The sequence below is a fragment of the Coregonus lavaretus genome (genome assembly GCF_964263955.1).
Source record: "Coregonus lavaretus genome assembly, chromosome: 22".
NCBI lineage: Eukaryota > Metazoa > Chordata > Actinopteri > Salmoniformes > Salmonidae > Coregonus > Coregonus lavaretus.
In genome coordinates, this window is record NC_140009.1 from 5,131,502 (window position 1) to 5,153,897 (window position 22,396).

At 45.9% G+C, this 22,396-nt stretch overlaps 2 protein-coding genes across 2 annotated transcripts in view; both read right to left on the reverse strand.

Annotated features, from left to right (window-relative positions):
* The window catches only part of LOC311149472 (uncharacterized protein), a gene marked incomplete at both ends in the record, with an annotated part of 790,865 nt that overhangs the window by 300,481 nt on the left and 467,988 nt on the right, over positions 1 to 22,396 (reverse strand). The window lies entirely within an intron of this gene.
* The window catches only part of LOC311150402 (guanine nucleotide-binding protein G(i) subunit alpha-3-like), a 66,481-nt gene continuing 52,626 nt past the window's right edge, over positions 8,542 to 22,396 (reverse strand). Inside the window, exons 6-9 of the mRNA XM_084187866.1 lie at positions 20,432 to 20,561; positions 14,259 to 14,412; positions 10,356 to 10,566; positions 8,542 to 9,833 (exon numbers count right to left, since the gene is read on the reverse strand). Of these exons, the coding sequence (XP_084043992.1) occupies positions 10,376 to 10,566; positions 14,259 to 14,412; positions 20,432 to 20,561 (475 nt within the window). The 3' untranslated portion in view covers positions 8,542 to 9,833; positions 10,356 to 10,375. The remainder of the gene's footprint in view (positions 9,834 to 10,355; positions 10,567 to 14,258; positions 14,413 to 20,431; positions 20,562 to 22,396) is intronic.

Sequence of the window (22,396 nt, forward strand, 5' to 3'; positions counted from 1 at the left end):
TGACAATATTCAATGATCAATATTATACAATAACGTGCCATAGTGAACAATAGTCCTACATATAAAAATACTGTTCAATACAAAGTGGTCCATTTGTCATTTACGTTGAAAAAATAAAGAACAAATCAGGATGTAGGTAAAGTTAAAGTCTAACCTCTCAGGTTAAAGTCTAACCTCTTCAGTGTCAAGCGACGTGTATGCGGTAGAGAAGTCAAATGCAGGACACTGAGCGGCGGACAACGTTCTTTACTGAATACAGTAAGAATAACGTACAAAACAACAAACCACCAAAACAGAGAGGAAAAACACAACGACCCGTACATACAAGGAACTGCCGGAATGACAAACGAACAATCACACACAAAATAACCAAATGAGAGACATGGGTAAATATAGGGAGTACAATCCAACATAATGGGAAACAGGTGTACACAATAAAGACCAAACAAGACAAACACAGAAACATCGATCGGCAGCAGCTAGTACTCTGGGGACGACGAACGCCGAAGCCTGCCCGAGCAAGGAGGAGGAGCAGCCTCGGCTGAATCCATGACAGTACCCCCCCCTTGACGCGCGGATCCAGCCGTGCGCCGACCCTGGCCTCGGGGACGGCCAGGAGGACGCGGAGCAGGACGAGTCGGATGACTCCGGTGAAAATCCCTCAACAGGGAGGGATCTAGGATGTCCCTCCTAGGGACCCAGCACCGTTCCTCCGGACCGTACCCCTCCCACTCCACAAGATACTGCAGACCCCCCATCCGACGCCTCGAATCCACGATGGAACGGACTGAGTACGCCGGAGCCCCCTCGATGTCTAGTGGGGGCGGAGGAGCCTCTCGTATCTCATTCTCCTGGAGTGGACCAGCTACCACCGGCCTGAGGAGAGACACATGGAACGAGGGGTTAATGCGGTAATTAATGGGCAGTTGTAACCTATAACATACCTCGTTCAATCTCCTCAGGACTTTAAATGGCCCCACAAACCGCCGACCCAGCTTCCGGCAGGGCAGGCGAAGGGGCAGGTTTCGGGTCGAGAGCCAGACCCGATCTCCCGGTGCATAAACCGGAGCCTCACTGCGGTGGCGATCGGCGCTCGCCTTTTGCCGTCTGATAGCCCGCTGCAGATGGATATGCGCAGCGTTCCAGGTTTCCTCCGAGCGCCGAAACCACTCATCCACCGCAGGGGCTTCGATCTGGCTCTGATGCCAGGGTGCCAGGACCGGCTGATAACCCAGCACACACTGGAAAGGCGTAAGATTAGTGGAGGAGTGGCGGAGTGAGTTTTGGGCAATCTCTGCCCAGGGGATATACCCCGACCACTCCTCCTGCCGGTCCTGGCAATAGGACCTCAGAAACCTACCCACATCCTGGTTTACTCTCTCCACCTGCCCATTACTCTCAGGGTGAAAACCTGAGGTAAGGCTAATCGAGACCCCCAGACGTTCCATAAACGCCCTCCAGACTCTAGAGGTGAACTGGGGACCCTGATCAGACACTATATCCTCAGGCACCCCGTAGTGCCGGAAGACGTGTGTAAACAGGGCGTCGGCCGTTTGTAGGGCTGTAGGAAGACCTGGCATAGGAATGAAACAACAAACCTCCAAAACAGAGAGGAAAAACACAACGACCCGTGCATACAAGGAACTGCCGGAATGACAAACGAACAATCACACACAAAATAACCAAATGAGAGACATGGGTAAATATAGGGAGTACAATCCAACATAATGGGAAACAGGTGTACACAATAAAGACCAAACAAGACAAACACAGAAACATCGATCGGCAGCAGCTAGTACTCTGGGGACGACGAACGCCGAAGCCTGCCCGAGCAAGGAGGAGGAGCAGCCTCGGCTGAATCCGTGACACTCAGGTTAAAGTCTAACCTCTCAGGTTAAAGTCTAACCTCTCATGTTAAAGTCTAACCTCTCATGTTAAAGTCTAACCTCTCATGTTAAAGTCTAACCTCTCATGTTAAAGTCTAACCTCTCAGGTTAAAGTCTAACCTCTCAGGTTAAAGTCTAACCTCTCAGGTTAAAGTCTAACCTCTCAGGTTAAAGTCTAACCTCTCAGGTTAAAGTCTAACCTCTCAGGTTAAAGTCTAACCTCTCATGTTAAAGTCTAACCTCTCATGTTAAAGTCTAACCTCTCAGGTTAAAGTCTAGACAATACTTTTGCATTCATGAAAGATGGCTGATTAAAATCTCAGATGTAAAGAGTTAGAGTAGTAGATTGGGCTCCCGAGTGGGGCAGCGGTCTAAGGCACTGCATCTCAGTGCTTGAGGCGTCACTACCGACCCCCTGGTTCGATTCCAGGCTGTATCACAACCGGCCGTGATTGGGAGTCCCATAGGGCGGCGCACAATTGGCCCAGCGTCGTCCGGGTTTGGCCAGTGTAGGCCGTCATTGTAAATAAGAATTTGTTCTTAACTGGCTTGCCTAGTTAAATAAAGTTAAAAATAAAAATAGGTGCACATCAAATCTATCACATTAATTCCTGATCCATCGTTAGAGCATTCACACTACTTATACAGTTGAAGTCGTAAGTCTACATACACCTTAGCAAAATATATTTAAACTCCGTTTTTCACAATTCCTGACATTTAATCCTAGTAAGAATTCCCTGATTTAGGTCAGTTAGGATCACCACTTTATTTTAAGAACGTGAAATGTCAGAATAATAGTAGAGAGAATTATTTATTTCAGCTTTTATATATTTCATCACATTCCCAATGGGTCAGAAGTTTTACATACATTTAATTAGTATTTGGTAGCATTGCCTTTAAATTGTTTAACTTGGGTCAAACATTTTGGGTAGCCTTCCACAAGCTTCCCACAATAAGTTGGGTGAATTTTGGCCCATTCCTCCTGACAGAGCTGGTGTAACTGAGTCAGGTTTGTAGGCCTCCTTGATTGCACACGCTTTTTCAGTTCTGCCCACAAATGTTCTATAGGATTGAGGTCAGGGCTTTGTGATGGCCACTCCAATACCTTGACTTTGTTGTCCTTACGCCATTTTGCCACAACTTTGGAAGTATGCTTGGGGTCATTGTCCATTTGGAAGACCCATTTATGACCAAGCTTTAACTTCCTGACTGATGTCTTGAGATTTTGCTTCAATATATCCACATAATTTTCCTTCCTCATGATGCCATCTATTTTGTGAAGTGCACCAGTCCCTCCTGCAGCAAAGCACCCCCACAGCATGATGCTGCCACCCCCAGTGCTTCACGGTTGGGATGGTGTTCTTCAGGTTGAAAGCATCAACCTTTTTCCTCCAAACATAACGATGGTCATTATGGGCAAACAGTTCAGACCAGAGGACATTTCTCCAAAAAGTACGATCTTTCTCCCCATGAGCAGTTGCAAACAGTAGTCTGGCTTTTTAATGGCGGTTTTGGAGCAGTGGCTTCTTCCTTGCTGAGCGGCCTTTCAGGTTATGTCAATATAGGACTCGTTTTACTGTGGATATAGATACTTTTGTACCCGTTTCCTCCAGCATCTTCACAAGGTCCTTTGCTGTTGTTCTGGGATTGATTTGCACTTTTCGCACAAAGTACGTTCATCTCTAGGAGACAGAACGCGTCTCCTTCCTGAGCGGTATGATGGATGCGTGGTCCCATGGTGTTTATACTTGCGTACTATTGTTTGTACAGATGAACGTGGTACCTTCAGGTGTTTGGAACTTGCTCCCAAGGATGAACCATACTTGTGGAGGTCTACAATTGTTTTTCTGAGGTCTTGGCTGATTTCTTTTGATTGTCCCATGATGTCAAGCAAAGAGGCACTGAGTTTGAAGGTAGGCCTTGAAATACATCCACAGGTACACCTCCAATTGATGTCAATTAGCCTATCAGAAGCTACTAAAGCCATGACATCATTTTCTGGAATTTTCCAAGATGTTTAAAGGCACAATCAACTTAGTGTATGTAAACTTCTGACCCACTGGAATTGTGATACAGTGAATTATAAGTGAAATAATCTGTCTGTAAACAATTGTTGGAAAAATTACTTGTGTCATGCACAAAGTAGATGTCCTAACCAACTTGCCAAAACTATAGTTTGTTAACAATACATTTGTGGAGTGGTTGAAAAATGAGTTTTAATGACTCCAACCTAAGTGCATGTAAACTTCCGACTTCAACTGTAGATGGAAATAAGTGCAATCTGATATTGTAAAGAAATCCCAAATGAAAAAGACAGTTTTAACTACTCCATACAAACATGTTATAAAGACATGGTTTTACAGGAAATGAAATGAGACATTTAACTCAATGAAGAAATGCAACAAAGTGTAGACTGGTTATTTAAACAAATAAAATAAAGTGAAATATTGAGATGAGAGATATTCAGCTTGGTGGTTTGGTCCTTGGTGGTTTGCATAACCGAGTGTATAAAACATTATGAACGCCTGCTCTTTCCATGACAGACTGACCAGGTGAATCCAGGTGAAAGCTATGATCCCTTATTAATGTCACCTGTTAAATCCACTTCAATCAGTGTAGATGAAGGGGAGGAGACAGGTTAAAGAAGGATTTCAGAGGGTGAATGGGTAAGTGCCTGTGAACGGGGTTTTGGTAGTAGGTGCCAGGCGCACCGGTTTGTGCCAAGAACTGCAACGATGCTGGGTTTTTCACGCTCAACAGTTTCCCGTGTGTATTAAAATGGTCCACCACTCAAAGGACATCCAGCCAACTTGACACATCTGTGGGAAGCATTGGAGTCAACATGGGCCAGCATCCCTGTAGAATGCTTTCGACACCATGCCCAGGGCAAATTGAGGCTGTTCTGAGGGCAAAGGGGGAATGGGGAGGTATGTGTTCTTAATGGTTTGTACACTCAGTGTCTACCAGTATTGTGTCAATCTATAGATGTGAGCACTGGAATGGAGAGAAGGGATGTGTCTCAATTGGCACCCTATTCCCTATATAATGGCACCCTATTCCCTATATAATGGTACCCTATTCCCTATATAGTGCACTACTTTAGACCAGAGAATGATACCCTATTCCCTATATAGTGCACTACTTTTGACCAGAGAATGGCACCCTATTCCCTATATAGTGCACTACTTTAGACCAGAGAATGGTACCCTATTCCCTATATAGTGCACTACTTTTGACCAGAGAATGGTACCCTATTCCCTATATAGTGCACTACTTTAGACCAGAGAATGGCACCCTATTCCCTATATAGTGCACTACTTTAGACCAGAGAATGGTACCCTATTCCCTATATAGTGCACTACTTTAGACCAGAGAATGGCACCCTATTCCCTACATAGTGCACTACTTTTGACCAGAGAATGGCACCCTATTCCCTACATAGTGCACTACTTTTGACCAGAGAATGGCACCCTATTCCCTACATAGTGCACTACTTTAGACCAGAGAATGGCACCCTATTCCCTATATAGTGCACTACTTTAGACCAGAGAATGGCACCCTATTCCCTATATAGTGCACTACTTTAGACCAGAGAATGGCACCCTATTCCCTACATAGTGCACTACTTTAGACCAGAGAATGGCACCCTATTCTCTATATAGTGCACTACTTTAGACCAGAGAATGGCACCCTATTCCCTATATAGTGCACTACTTTAGACCAGAGAATGGTACCCTATTCCCTATATAGTGCACTACTTTAGACCAGAGAATGGTACCCTATTCCCTATATAGTGCACTACTTTAGACCAGAGAATGGTACCCTATTCCCTATATAGTGCACTACTTTAGACCAGAGAATGGCACCCTATTCCCTACATAGTGCACTACTTTTGGGCCCATCGGACTCTGTAGGGAATAGGGTGCCGTTTGGGACACAGCCAGGGATTATTTTTCTATCTGTGTGATTCGTTGGTTAATCAACCAAACGCCATTAAAACATCACTCCACTCCATATACACTGAACAAAAATAAACTCAGCAAAAAGGAGAAACGTCCCTTTTTCAGGACCCTGTCTTTCAAAGATAATTCTTAAAAATCCAAATAACTTAACATATCTTCATTGTAAGGGGTTTTAAACACTGTTTCCCATGCTTGTTCAATGAACCTTAAACAATTAATGAACATGCACCTGTGGAACGGTCGTTAAGACACTAACAGCTTACAGACGGTAGGCAATTATGGTCACAGTTATGAAAACTTAGGACACTAAAGAGGCCTTTCTACTGACTCTGAAAAACACCAAAAGAAAGATGCCCAGGGTCCCTGCTCATCTGCGTGAATGTGCCTTAGGCATGCTGCAAGGAGGTATGAGGACTGCAGATGTGGCCAGGGCAATAAATTGCAATGTCCATGCTGTGAGACGCTTAAGACAGCGCTACAGGGAGACAGGACGGACAGCTGATCGTCCTCACAGTGGCAGACCACGTGTAACAACACCTGCACAGGATCGGTACATACACCTGCGGGACAGGTACAGGATGGCAACAACAACTGCCCGAGTTACAACAGGAACGCACAATCGCTCAGACTGTCCGCAATAGGCTGAGAGAGGCTGGACTGAGGGCTTGTAGGCCTGTTGTAAGGCAGGTCCTCACCAGAAACAACGTCGCCTATGGGCACAAACCCACCGTCGCTGGACCAGACAGGACTGGCAAAAAGTTCTCTTCACTGATGAGTCGCAGTTTTGTCTCACCAAGGGTGATGGTCGGATTCACGTTTATCGTCGAAGGAATGAGCGTTACACCGAGGCCTGTACTCTGGAGCAGGATTGATTTGAAGGTGGAGGGTCCGTCATGGTCTGGGGCGGTGTGTCACAGCATCATCGGACTGAGCTTGTTGTCATTGCAGGCAATCTCAACGCTGTGCGTTACAGGGAAGACATCCTCCTCCCTCATATGGTAGCCTTCCTGCAGGCTCATCCTGACATTACCCTCCAGCATGGCAGTGCGTGATTTCCTGCAAGACAGGAATGTCAGTGTTCTGCCATGGCCAGCGAAGAGCCCGGATCTCAATCCCATTGAGCACGTCTGGGACCTATTGGATCGGAGGGTGAGGGCTAGGGCCATCCCCCCAAGAAATGTCCTGGAACTTGCAGGTGCCTTGGAGGAAGAGTAACATCTCACAGCAAGAATTGGCAAATCTGGTGCAGTCCATGAGGAGGAGATGCACTGCAGTACTTAATGCAGCTGGTGGCCACACCAGATACTGACTGTTACTTTTGATTTTGACCACCCCTTTGTTCAGGGACACATTATTCCATTTCTGTTAGTCACATGTCTGTGGAACTTGTTCAGTTTATGTCTCAGTTGTTGAATCTTGTTATGTTCATACAAATCTTTACACATGTTAAGTTTGTTGAAAATAAACACAGTTGACAGTGAGAGGACGTTTCTTTTTTTGCTGAGTTTATAAGATTTTACTGAGTTACAGCTCATATAAGGAAATCAGTCAATTTAAATAAATTCATTAGGCCCTAATCTATGGATTTCACATGACTGGGAATACAGATATGCATCTGTTGATCACAGATATCTTTTAAAAAAAAAGTAGGGGCGTGGAACCAGTTAGTTTCTGGTTTGACCACCATTTGCCTCATGCAGCATGACATTTCCTTCGCATAGAGTTAATCAGGCTGTTGATTGTGGCCTGTGGAATGTTGTCCCACTCCTCTCCAATGGCTGTGCGAACTTGCTGGATACTGGCAGGAACTGAAACATTCTGTCGTACACGTCGATCCAGAGCATCCCGAACATGCTCAATGGGTGACATGTCTGGTGAGTATGCAGGCCATGGAAGAAATGGGACATTTTCAACTTCCAGGAATTGTGTACAGATATTTGCGGCATGGGGCTGTGCATTATCATGCTGAAACATGAGGTGATGGCGGCGGATAAATTGCAAGACAAATGGGCCTCAGGATCTCGTCACGGTATCTCTCTGCATTCAAATTGCCATCGATAAAATGTAATTGTGTACGTTGTCTGTAGCTTATGCCTGCCCTACCATAACCCCACCATGGGGCACTCTGTTCACAACGTTGACATTAGCAAACCGCTCGCCCACACGACGCCATACACGCTGTCTGCCATCTGCCCGGTACAGTTGAAACCGGGATTAATCCATGAAGAACACACTTGTTCAGCGTGCCAGTGACGATCGAAGGTTAGCATTTTCCCACTGAAGTCGGTTACGATGCCAAACTGCAGTCAGGTCAAGACTCTGGTGAGGACGACGAGCACGTAGATTAGCTTCCCTGAGAAGGTTGTGCAAACCCACAGTTTCATCAGCTGTCCGGGTGGCTGGTCTTGAAGATGAAGAAGCCAGATGTGGAGGTCCTGGGCTGGCGTGGTTACACGTGGTCTGCGGTTGTGAGGCCGGTTGGACGTACTGCCCAAATTCTCTAAAACGACGTTGGCGGCGGCTTATGGTAGAGAAATGAACATTAAATTCTCTAGCGACAGCTCTGGTGGACATTCCTGCAGTCAGCATGCCAATTGCACGTGCCCTCAAAACTTGAGACATCTGTGGCATTGTGTTGTGTGACAAAACTGCACATTTTAGGGTGGCCCTTTATTGTCCCCAGCACAAGGTGCACTTGTCTAATGATCATGCTGTTTAATCAGCTTCTTGATATGCCACACCTGTCAGGTGGATGGATTATCTTGGCAAAGGAGAAATGCTCACTAACATTTTAGATTGACATTTTAGTCATTTAGCAGACGCTCTTATCCAGAGCGACTTACAGTTAGTGAGTGCATACATTTTTCAGACTGGCCCCCCGTGGGAAATGAACCCACAACCCTGGCGTTGCAAGCGCCATGCTCTACCAACTGAGCTACAGGGGACTAACAGGGATGTAAACAAAGTTGAGCACAACATTTGAGAGAAATAAGCTTTTTGTGCATATGGAACATTTCTGGGATCTTTTATTTCAGCTCATGAAACATGGGACCAACACTTTACATGTTGCGTTCATATTTTTTTCAGTGTACATTATCTGGAACTAAAAACAGAAGTATTCTGTAGTCTGACTTGGCAGTTCCACTGCTTAAGGTTTTCCCCACAATTCAGTTCTGTCCTGAGCTCAGGGTATCAAGAGCGTTGAACATGGAGAAAAATAAAGTGGTCAAAACGGAAACAATCCCAAAATGCAGTATTCGTCAGCTGCTACATTCAGTGTGGCAACGAACAGTCTCAGTCTGCATTCAGCATGGCAACGAACCGTCTCAGTCTGCATGGCAATGAACAGTCTCAGTCTGCATGGCAACGAACAGTCTCAGTCTGCATGGCAACGAACAGTCTCAGTCTGCATTCAGCATGGCAACGAACCGTCTCAGTCTGCATGGCAACGAACAGTCTCAGTCTGCATGGCAACGAACAGTCTCAGTCTGCATGGCAACGAACAGTCTCAGTCTGCATTCAGCATGGCAACGAACAGTCTCAGTCTGCATGGCAATGAACAGTCTCAGTCTGCATTCAGCGTGGCAACGAACAGTCTCAGTCTGCATTCAGCGTGGCAACAAATAGTCTCAGTCTGCATTCAGCGTGGCAACGAACAGTCTCAGTCTCAATTCAGCGTGGCAACGAACAGTCTGTGTCCATTCAGTGTGGCAACGAACAGTCTGTCTCCATTCAGCGTGGCAACGAACAGTCTGTCTCCATTCAGCGTGGCAACGAACAGTCTGTCTCCATTCAGTGTGGCAACGAACAGTCTGTCTCCATTCAGCGTGGCAACGAACAGTCTGTCTCCATTCAGCGTGGCAAAGAACATTCTCAGTCGCTGGTTCTACTTTCTATAATCTTCTTCTACTTCTACAATCATCTAATTCAAACATCCCAAGTCATCATCATCCCCCTCCCATGAGGCTCACAGCCCACCAGACACCTACAAAGGATGAAGAGAGAGGAGAGGATAACAGTGAACCATTAGAAAACTCTGCCAAAGCCTCGTACCGATGACTGCATCCAAGCCCTCTCATGCTTCATTACAACACATACACATGCTGCCACTGAATCAAACAGTCAAGAGGACAAAGAATCTGTAACTTACAGACATCTTGGCATACTGCGGACTATCCAGTCCTCTCAGATTTACCCAAATGCCCCAAAAAGCAAAAAGCTTCTGCAACTTTAACCAATACCAGGTACATTATTTTTTTTTTTTTTTTTTTACAGGGATTCAGTATTTACAAACTTCAAAAGGTCAGTAACCTGAAGCGCCCCGTCACCTCCGTAGAGGCCACACTCTAACAGTTCTCACAGCAAGGACATGTTAGAGCCCTCATGGTTGTGGGTTCAATCCCCCCGCCCGCCTTTCCCGCCTTTCCTACATCTATTTTCCAGCTGTCTCAATAAAGCAAAAAAAAAATACCTGAGGGTGGAATTCCACAAGTCAAAGGTCACTGACCTGAAGATTTCTGGTCCTCCTCAGTAGAGTCCACACTCCTTGAGGTTGATCTTGATGACGACGTCTGTGACTGCGTCGAATACGAACTGAACGTTCTCGGTGTCGGTGGCGCAGGTGAAGTGGGTGTAGATCTCTTTAGTGTCCTTCCTCCTGTTCAGGTCCTCAAACTTACACTGGATGTAGGCTGCAGCCTCCTCATATGTACTGGCTCCTGTAGTAATAATAATAGTGCATTGTGGGTACTGTAGTACACTGGATGTAGGCTGCAACCTCCTCATATGTACTGGCTCCTGTAGTAATAATAATAGTGCATTGTGGGTACTGTAGTACACTGGATGTAGGCTGCAGCCTCCTCATATGTACTGGCTCCTGTAGTAATAATAATAATAGTGCATTGTGGGTACTGTAGTACACTGGATGTAGGCTGCAGCCTCCTCATATGTACTGGCTCCTGTAGTAATAATAATAATAGTGCATTGTGGGTACTGTAGTACACTGGATGTAGGCTGCTGCCTCCTCATATGTACTGGCTCCTGGAACAAAAATGAGGGACCAAAATGAGCTCTTTTGCTAATTATGACATATTTGTATTGATGTGCACACTGACGATGATTAATATGCACTGTCCCTGTATAAATTAATACATGTTATAAATGATATAAAGCATGCCTGGATTGGACAATACGATGTTGAACAAGCTTTAATGACACAAAACCCAGAAATGGTACTCAGGTTATCAGGAAGAAGCCTAATACAACCGGGGACCCATGTGCCTATTCTGACTGGATCTCAATTCAGTTGGATTCAATTATTTAGTACCTAACGGCTATTCACATCTGGATACTATTAGGGGTATTAAGCTCTGTATCTGTCTCTCCGTCTGTCTCTCCATCTGTCTCTCCATCTGTCTCTCCGCCTGTCTCTCCGTCCGTCTCTCCGTCCGTCTCTCCGTCTGTCTCTCCGTCTGTCTCTCCGTCTGTCTCTCCGTCTGTCTCTCCGCCTGTCTCTCCGCCTGTCTCTCCGCCTGTCTCTCCGTCTGTCTCTCCGCCTGTCTCTCCGCCTGTCTCTCCGTCTGTCTCTCCGCCTGTCTCTCCGCCTGTCTCTCCGCCTGTCTCTCCGTCCGTCTCTCCGTCCGTCTCTCCGTCCGTCTCTCCGTCCGTCTCTCCGTCCGTCTCTCCGTCCGTCTCTCCGTCCGTCTCTCCGTCCGTCTCTCCGCCCGTCTCTCGGCCTGTCTCTCCGCCTGTCTCTCCGTCTGTCTCTCCGTCTGTCTCTCCGTCTGTCTCTCCGTCTGTCTCTCCGTCTGTCTCTCCGTCTGTCTCTCCGTCTGTCTGCTTAGTATTCGAGGTATTAAGGTTTGTGTCCGTCTGTCTGGTTAGTATTAGAGGTACTAAGCTCTATCTGACTGTCTGTCTGGTTACCTCGACTGGTAGGCTTGCGTCACTGGACAGCTTGCGGCTGGGTTTCCCTTTGTAATCCATGATGGTTTGCAAGCCCTGCCACAACCGACGACCGTCAGAGTTGGTGTAGTAGGATGTGATGTATTGACGATTTGCCTGTTTGATGGTTCGTCGGAGGGCATAGCAGGATTTCTTTATAAGAGTCCGGGTTAGAGTCCCGCTCCTTGAAAGCGTCAGCTCTAGCCTTTAGCTCAGTGCGGATGTTGCCTGTAATCCATTACTTCTGGTTGGGATATGTACGTACGGTCACTGTGGGGACGACGTCGTCAATGCACTTATTAATAAAGCCGGTGACTGATGTGGTAAACTCCTCAATGCCATCGGACGAATCCCAGAACATATTCCAATCTGTACTAGCAAAACAGTCCTGTAGCTCAGCATCTGATTCATCAGACCACTTCCGTATTGAGCGCGTCACTGGTACTTCCTGTTTGAGGTTTTTCTTGTAAGCGGGAGGCTAGCGTTATGGTCAGATTTGCCTAATGGAGGGCGATGGAGAGCTTTGTATGCATCTCTGTGTGTGGAGTAAATGTGATCCAAAGTTTTTTTTCCCCGCCTCTAGTTGCCAAGGTGACATGCTGGTAGAAATGAGGTAAAACGGATTACATTTTTCCTGCATTAAAATCACCGGCCACTAGGAGCGCTGCCTCTGGGTCAACATTTTCTTGGTCGCAAATGGCCCTAGACAGGTCGTTGAGTGCGGTCTTAGTGCCAGCATCGGTTTGTGTTGGTAAATAGACAGCTACGAAAAATATATACTGTACAAAAATATAAACGCAACATGTAAAGTGTTGGTCCCATGTTTCATGAGCTGAAATAAAAGATCCCAGACATTTCTCATACGCAAAAAAAAAGCTTATTTCTCTCAAATTTTGTGCACAACTTTGTTTACATCCTTGTTAGTGAGCATTTCTCCTTTGCCAAGATAATCCATCCACCTGACAGGTGTAGCATATCAAGAAGCTGATTAAACAGCCTGATCATTATACTGGTGCACAATGGGGCCAATAAAAGGCCCCTCTAAAATGTGCAGTTGTGTCACACAACACAATGCCACAGATGTCTCAAGTTTTGAGGGAGCGTGCACTTGGCATGCTGACTGCAGAAATGTCCACCAGAGCTGTTGCCATACTTTTGAACGTTCATTTTCTCTACCATAAGCCTCCTCCGACGTTGTTTTAGAGAATATGGTAGTACGTCCAACCGGCCTCACAACCGCAGACCACGTGTAACCACGCCAGCCTAGGACCTCCACATACGGGAAAAAACGAATTCTGATTGGCTGGCTCCCAAGTGGGTGGGCCTAATGAATTTATGTCAATTGACTGATTTCCTTATATGAACTGTAACTCAGTAAAATCTTTGAAATTGTTGCATGTTGCGTTTATATTTTTGTTCAGTGTAGATGAATACTCTCTTGGTAAATAAACTCAGGCAAAGCAGAACCTCGAGACTTCCTTAACGTTCTATCTTATTGGATCTCTATCTTAGTAGCCCATCTTTATTGGATCTCTATCTTAGTAGCCTATCTTTATTTATTTTTATTTTTTTTAGTCATTTAGCAGACGCTCTTATCCAGAGCGACTTACATGAGCAATTAGGGTTAAGTGCCTTGCTCAAGGGCACATCGACAGATTTTTCACCTAGTCGGCTCGGGGATTAGAACCAGCGACCTTTCGGTTACTGGCACAACGCTCTTAACCACTAAGCTACCTGTAGCCTATCTTATTGGATCTCTATCTTAGTAGCCCATCTTATTGGATCTCTATCTTAGTAGCCTGTCCTATTGGCAGAGAGCATCAACCATATCCCCGGTGAGTGTGCATATTTCAATGTCTTTATCATTGGGCGAGTCCATGTGACTGGATCTTTTATTTTTTATTTTTTAGGACAATAACTTGGTCCTCCAGGCTAGATGGACGTCATGGCCTACACGTCTCCCCTTTTCATAGGCCGCGGAAAAATACAGCTTCCTCAGAACTTGAAACCCATGCGCCACCTAGTGACTCCTTGTATTATATATAGCAGACCAAAAAAAATAATATTTTAAGACTGTCACAGAGCAAATGTCAACGGATATCGGTAGTACAAATGCAAGCCAAAGCAAACTTCTGAGAAGTTCAGAAAAAAAGCCAACAGTTACTATTTAAAGACGCTTGATTTAGTTTGCCAGGTACCATGGAACCAATGGAACGGTCCCGAAAATAGGAAACACAACCGGTATGAACAGCTTTTACAACATTGCCTTTGTGCTTAAAAAAAAAAAGTACACAAACTCCTAGTTAAATCATGAACACCTCAAACACTTACAAGTATTTCACATGTATTTGTTTTGTGTGTGTGTGTGTGTGTGTGTGTGTGTGTGTGTTCTTCACATGCGCACCGGTGTGTGTGTGTGTGTGTGTGTGTGTGTGTGTGTGATTCTTGTAGTATGCTTATCACCCACCTGCGTACTCGGGGTAACAGATGGTGAGTGGACTCCTGCCGATCTTCTCACCAAACAGATCCTTCTTGTTGAGGAACAGGATGATGGAGGTTTCTGTGAACCACTTGTTGTTGCAGATGGAGTCAAACAGCTTCATGCTCTCATGCATACGGTTCTGTAGGGCGGGATGAAACAGTTGATTAGTTTCATGACCCGGAATCACAGTGTGGAATCAGAACAGGATAACAGTAGATCTGGGTGATAGGGACAAAAAAACCAATAAAACGGCCACATTTTTTTGGCCAAAACGATACATATGCAATAAATACTTTTTTTTTTTTTTGGGGGGGGGAGGTGCTAGATCTGGGCGATGTGGACAAAAAGTAATGTCGTGATAAACTATTTAGCTTGATAACAATAAATACAAACGATCAAAAAATAAAAATAAAGGACAGTTCCTTTACGTTAGCGGCAGGGGCTCTAGACAAATGTTTTCCAGTGCCAAGTAAGACAACTGAGATGGTAGCCTTTGATTAAAAAAGTACGCTATTTTATCTAACATGTCCAGGGAATGCATGGTTGATATTTTTGATATGCAACCTGTCAAAATAGGATCCAGAATGATCAGATTTATTTGTGGCTTTTCAGAGAATTTGCAGACATCTTTGTACATATTGACCTATATACATATATATACATATATATATATATATATATATATATATATATATACATATACATATATATATATATATATATATATATATATATATATATATATATTATTATTATTATTATTCACCACCTGATGAAGTGAGAACTCAAAACACTTAGCTGGATTTCTAACTATAAATATGATATTGTTGCTACAGTGCCTTCAGAAAGTGTTCATACCCCTTGACTTATTCCACATTTTGTTGTGTTACAGCCTGAATTCAAAATATCCCATAATGACAAAGTGAAAACATGTTTAGACATTTTTTGCTAATTTATTGAAAATGAAATACAGAAATATCAAATTCATACTGAACAAAAATATAAATGCAACATGTAAAGTGTTGCAAAGGGGAGCGTGCAATTGGCATGCTGACTGCAGGAATGTCCAACAGAACAGTTGTTTTGGGACACTGTAAAGTCCATGGAGAATAAGAGCACCTTCTCCCAGCTGGCCACTCCACTGAGGCTAAGAAACACTGTCACCACTGATAAATCTACGATAATCGAGAATTTCAACAAGCATTTTGCTACAGCTGGCCATGCTTTCCACCTGGCTACCACTACCCCGGCCACCAGCTCTGCACCCTCCGCTGCAACTTGCTCATGCCCCCCCCCCCCCCCCCGCTTCTCCTTCACCCAAATTCAGAAAGCTGATGTTCTGAAAGAGCTGCAAAATCTGGACTCTACAAATCAGCTGGGCTAGACAATCTGGACCCTTTCTTTCTAAAATTAGCCGCAGAAATTATCGCAACCCCTATTACTAGCCTGTTCAACCTCTCTTTCGTATCGTCTGAGATCCCCAGAGATTGGAAAGCTGCCGCGGTCATCCCCCTCTTTAAAGGGGGTGAAACTCTAGATCCAATCTGTTACAGACCTATATTCATCCTGCCCTGCCTTTCGAAAGTATTTGAAAGCCAAGTTAACAAACAGATCACCGACCATTTCGAATCCCACCGTACCTTCTCCGCTATGCAATCTGGTTTCCGAGCTGGTCATGGGTGCACCTCAGCCACGCTCAAGGTCCTAAACGATATTATAACCGCAATCGATAAAAGACAGTACTGTGCAGCCGTCTTCATCGACCTGGCCAAGGCTTTCGACTCTGTCAATCACCGCATTCTTATTGGCAGACTAAATAGCATTGGTTTCTCAAATGACTGCCTCGCCTTGTTCACCAACTACTTCTCAGATAGAGTTCAATGTGTCAAATCGGAGGGCCTGTTGTCTGGACCTCTGGCAGTCTCTATTGGAGTGCCACAGGGTTCAATTCTCGGGCCGACTCTATTCTCTGTGTATATCAATGATGTCGCTCTTGCTGCTGGTGACTCTCAGATCCACCTCTACGCAGACACTGTGTTAACAAACCTCCAAACAAGCTTCAATGCCATACAACACTCCTTCCGTAGCCTCCAACTGCTCTTAAACGCTAGTAAAACTACATGCATGCTCTTCAATCAAACGCTGCTTGCACCCACCCGCCCGACTAGAATCACTACTCTCGGCGGGTCTGACTTAGAATATGTGGACAACTACAAATACCTAGGTGTCTGGTTAGACTGTAAACTCTCCTTCCAGACTCACATTAAGCATCTCCAATCCAAAGTTAAATCTAGAATCGGCTTCCTATTTCACAACAAAGCCTCCTTCACTCATGCCCTCGTTAAACTGACTATCCTACCGATCCTTGACTTTGGCGATGTCATTTACAAAATAGCCTCCAACACTCTACTCAGCAAATTGGATGTAGTCTATCACAGTGCCATCCGTTTTGTCACCAAAGCCCCATATACTACCCACCATTGTGACCTGTACGATCTCGTTGGCTGGCCCTCACTACATATTAGTCGCCAAACACACTGGCACCAGGTCATCTATAAATCACTGTTAGGCAAATCCCCGCCTTATCTTAGCTCATTGGTCACCATAGCAACACCCACCCATAGTATGCGCTCCAGCAGGTATATCTCACTGGTCATCCCCAAAGCCAACACCTCTTTTGGCCGCCATTCCTTCCAGTTCTCTGCTGCCAATGACTGGAACGAACTGCAAAAATCTCTGAAGCTGGAGACTCTTATCTCCCTCACTAACTTTAAGCATCAGTTGTCAGAGCAGCTTACCGATCACTGCACCTGTACACAGCCCATCTGTAATTAACCCACCCAACTACCTCATCCCCATATTGTTATTTATTTTGCTCATTTGCACCCCAGTATCTCTATTTGCACATCATCTTCTGCACTTCTATCATTCCAGTGTTAATACTAAATTGTAATTATTTTGCCCTATGGCCTATTTATTGCCTTACCTCCATAACTTGCTACATTTGCACACACTGTATATAGATTTTCTATTGTGTTATTGACTGTACGTTTTTGTTTATCCCATATGTAACTCTGTGTTGTTGTTGTTTTTAATCGTATTGCTTTGCTTTATCTTGGCCAGGTCGCAGTTGTAAATGAGAACTTGTTCTCAACTGGCCTACCTGGTTAAATATATATATATATATATTTTTTTTAATGTTTTCTTGGTATGCAACTCCATTGTATATTTGGCCTTATGTTTTAGGTTATTGTCCTGCTGAAAGGTGAATTTGTCTCCCAGTGTCTGTTGGAAAGGAGACAACCAGGTTTTCCTCTGGGATTTTGCCTACACTTAGCTCTATTCCGTTTATTTGTATCCTAAAAAACTCCCTAGTCCTTGCCAATGACAAGCATACCCATAACATGATGCAGCACCACCAAGCTTGAAAACATGAAGGGTGGTACTCTGTGATGTGTTGTGCTGGATTTGCCCCAAACATAACGCTTTGTATTCAGGACATATAAAGGTATCTTTGCCACATTTTTGTTCTGTTTTACTTTAGTGCCTTATTGAAAACAAGATGCATGTTTTGGAATATTTGTATTCTGTACAGGCTCCCTTGTTTTCACTCTGTCAATTACATTAGTACTGTGGAATAACTACAATGTTGTTGATCCATTCTCAGTTTCTCCTATCACAGCCATTAAACACTAACTGTATTAAAGTCTCCGTTGGCCTCATGGGGAAATCCCTGAGTGGTTTCCTTCCTCTTCGGCAACTGAGTTAGGAAGGACGCCTGTATCTTTGTAGTGACTGGGTGTATTGATACACCATCCAAAGTGTAATTAATAACTTCACCATGCTCAATGTCTGCTTTTTTGTTTTAACCATTACCAATAGGTGACATTTCCTTGCGAGGCTTTGGAAAACCTCACTGGTCTTTGGGGTTGGAATCTGTGTTTGAAATGCTCGACTGAGGGACCATACAGATAAGGCTGTGCAGAATAACAATATTCCAAAACATGCATCCTGTTTGCAACAAGGCACTAAAGTAAAACTGCAAATATGTGGCAAAGCAATTCACTTTTTGTCCTGAATACAAAGTGTTATGTTTGGGGCAAATCCAATACAACACATTAATGAGTACCACTTTCCATATTTTCAAGCATGGTGGTGGCTGCAACATGTTATGGGTATACTTGTAATTGTTAAGGACTGGGGAGTTTTTCAGGATAAAAAATAAACGGAATGGAGCTAAGTACAGGCAAAATCCTAGAGGAAAACCTGGTTCAGTCTGCTTTCCGCCACACACTGGGAGATTAATTCACCTTTCAGCAGGACAATAACCTAAAACACAAGGCCAAATCCACACTGGAGTTACTTACCAAGAAGACAGTGAATGTTCCTGAGTGGCCGAGTTACAGTTTTGACTTAAATCTGCTTGAAAATCTATGGCAAGACCTGAAAATGGTTGTCTAGCAATGATCAACAGCTCATTTGACAAAGCTTGAAGAATTTTGAAAAGAATAATGGGAAAATGTTGCACAATCCAGGTGTGGAAAGCTCTTAAGAGACTTAACCAGAAAGACTCACAGTTTTAGACTGAGCTGAGTGGCACAGAGAGGTTTTACAGACCGAGCCGAGTGGCACAGAGAGGTTTTACAGACCGAGCCGAGTGGCACAGAGAGGTTTTACAGACCGAGCCGAGTGGCACAGAGAGGTTTTACAGACCGAGCCGTGTGGCACAGAGAGGTTTTACAGACCGAGCCGAGTGGCACAGAGAGGTTTTACAGACCGAGCCATGTGGCACAGAGAGGTTTTACAGACCGAGCCGAGTGGCACAGAGAGGTTTTACAGACCGAGCCGAGTGGCACAGAGAGGTTTTACAGACCGAGCCGAGTGGCACAGAGAGGTTTTACAGACCGAGCCGAGTGGCACAGAGAGGTTTTACAGACCGAGCCGAGTGGCACAGAGAGGTTTTACAGACCGAGCCGAGTGGCACAGAGAGGTTTTACAGACCGAGCCGAGTGGCACAGAGAGGTTTTACAGACCGAGCCGAGTGGCACAGAGAGGTTTTACAGACCGAGCCGAGTGGCACAGAGAGGTTTTACAGACCGAGCCGAGTGGCACAGAGAGGTTTTACAGACCGAGCCGAGTGGCACAGAGAGGTTTTACGGACCGAGCCGAGTGGCACAGAGAGGTTTTACAGACCGAGGAGGAGTTGGAGACACACCACACCTTTCTCTCTATTTTCTGCTCTCTCAACACCTCTCCCTTAACACCTCTCCCCCAGACTAAATTTATGACCTCTCCCCCTCTCCCTGCGCACCCCATCTCTCCCCCATTTCTCCACCCCATCTCTCCCCCTCTTCCCCCTCCATCTCTCCCTCCCTCTTCTCTCTCCCTCTCTCCCCCTCTCTCCCCCTCTTCTCCCTCCATCTCTACCCCCATCTCTCCCTATCCCCCATCTCTCCCTCTCTCCCCCCATCCCCCCCATCTCTCCCTATCTCCCCCTCTCTCCCTCCATCTCTGCCCCTCCCTTCTCCCTCCATCTCTCCCTCTCTCCCTCTCTTCTCCCCCCATCTCTCCCTCTCTCCCCCATCTGTCTCTCCCTCTCTCCCCCATCTGTCTCTCCCTCTCTCCCCCATCTCTTCCTCATCTCTCCCATCTCTCTCCCCTCCCCATCTCTCCTTCCCCTCCCCCATCTTTCCCTCCCCCATCTCTCCCTCATCTCTCCCTCTCTCCCCCAATCTCTCCCCCAATATCTCCCTCTCTCCCCCAATATCTCCCTCTCTCCCCCATCTGTCTCTCCCTCTCTCCCCCATCTGTCTCTCCCTCTCTCCCCCATCTCTCCCATCTCTCTCCCCTCCCCCATCTCTCTCTCCCTCTGCCCCATCTCTCTCTCCCCCATCTTTCCCTCCCCCATCTCTCCCATCTCTCTCCCTCTCCCCCTCCCCATCTCTCCCTCTCTCCCCCAATCTCTCCCTCTCTCCCCCAATCTCTCCCTCATCTCTCCGTCTCTCCCGCCAATCTCTCCCTCTCTCCCCCAATCTCTCCCTCTCTCCCCATCTCTCCCCCCAATCTCTCCCTCTCTCCCCCCATCGTTCCCACTCTCCCCCCCCCATCTCTCCCTCTCTCCACCCCTCCCTGCTCCCTCTCCTCTCCTCTCCTCTCACCATCTCTTCGTCCTCTGCCAGCACCAGGTCATAGTCGCTGAGCGCCACACAGAAGATGATGGACGTCACGTCCTCAAAGCAGTGGATCCACTTCTTCCTCTCCGACCGCTGGCCGCCCACGTCAAACATCCTGAGGTGAAACAAAGGGACACACAGCAGGGTCAAAGCCACAGCAGGGTCAAAGCCACAGCAGGGTCAAAGCCACAGCAGGGTCAAAGCCACAGCAGGGTCAAAGCCACAGCAGGGTGCAGTAGACATTTGACAACTGATTACCCATATGTTGATTTGACTACATGCACTCACACATTCCCTCGCACATGCTCTCTCACACACACACACACACACACACACACACACACACACACACACACACACACACACACACACACACACACACACACACACACACACACACACACACACACACACACACACACACTCACTTTACTTTAGCTCCCTACTATAATTGCCATCATGGAGGCTCCTATCTGCACCTGAGACCCACCATCACTACCACGATCATAGACAAGGCTCCTGTCTGGACAAGGCAGGAATAGGCTATATGGAGCAACTCACTTCAACTTAAATAACACAGACAGACAGACAGACAGACAGACAGACAGACAGACAGACAGACAGACAGACAGACAGACAGACAGAGACCATATGGTTGGTGCCCCTGCATCAACCCAACCAATCAGCATTTCTAGGAACTAAATATTCGCTGAACACATACAGTGCAGTATTCAGACCCCTTTACTTTTTCCACATTTTGTTACGTTTCAGCCTTATTCTAAAATGGATTAAACAGTTTTTCCCCCTCATCACTCTACACACAATACCCATAGTGACAAAGCAAAAACAAAGGTTTTTAGACATTTTTGCAAATTTATTCAAAATAAAAAACTGAAATATCACATTTACATAAGTATTCAGAAGCTTTACTCAGTACTTTGTTGAAGCACCTTTGGCAGCGATTACAGCCTCGCGTCTTCTTGGGTATGACGCAACAAGTTTGGCACACCTGTATTTGGGGAGTCTCTCCCATTCTTCTCTGCAGATCCTCTCAAGCTCTGTCAGGTTGGATGGGGAGCGTCGCTGCACAACTATTTTCAGGTCTCTCCAGAGATGTTCGATTGGGTTCAAGTCCGGGCTCTGGCTGGGCCACTCAAGGACATTCAGAGACTTGTCCCGAAGCCATTCCTGCGTTGTCTTGGCTGTGTGCTTAGGGTCATTGTCCTGTTGGAAGGTGAACCTTCACCCCAGTCTGAGGTCCTGAGTGCTCTGGAGCAGGTTTTCATCAAGGATCTCTCTGTACTTTGCTCCGTTCATCTTTCCCTCGATCCTGACTAGTCTCCCAGTCTCTGCCGCTGAAAGACTTCCCCACAGTATGATGCTGCCACCACCATGCTTCACCGTAGGGATGGTGCCAGGTTTCCTCCAGACGTGACGCTTGGCATTCAGGCCAAAGAGTTCAATCTTGGTTTCATCAGACCAGAGAATCTTGTTTCTCATGGTCTGAGAGTCCTTTAGGTGCCTTTTGGCAAACTCCAAGCGGGCTGTCATCTGACTTTTACTGAGGAGTGACTTCCATCGGGCTACTCTACCATAAAGGCCTGATTGGTGGAGTGCTGCACAGATAATTGTCTTTCTGGAAGGTTCTTCCATCTCCACAGAGGAACTCTGGAGCTCTGTCAGAGTGACCATCGGGTTCTTGGTCACCTCGCTGACCAAGGCCCTTCTCCCCTGATTGCTCAGTTTGGCCGGGCGGCCAGCTCTAGGAAGAGTCTTCGTGGTTCCAAACTTCTTCCATTTAAGAATGATGGAGGCCACTGTTTCTTGGGGACCTTCAATGCTGCAGACATTTTTTGGTACCCTTCCCCAGATCTGTGCCTCCGAGCTCTATGGACAATTCCTTCAACTTGGTTTTTGCTCTGACATGCACTGTCAACTGTGGGACCTTAT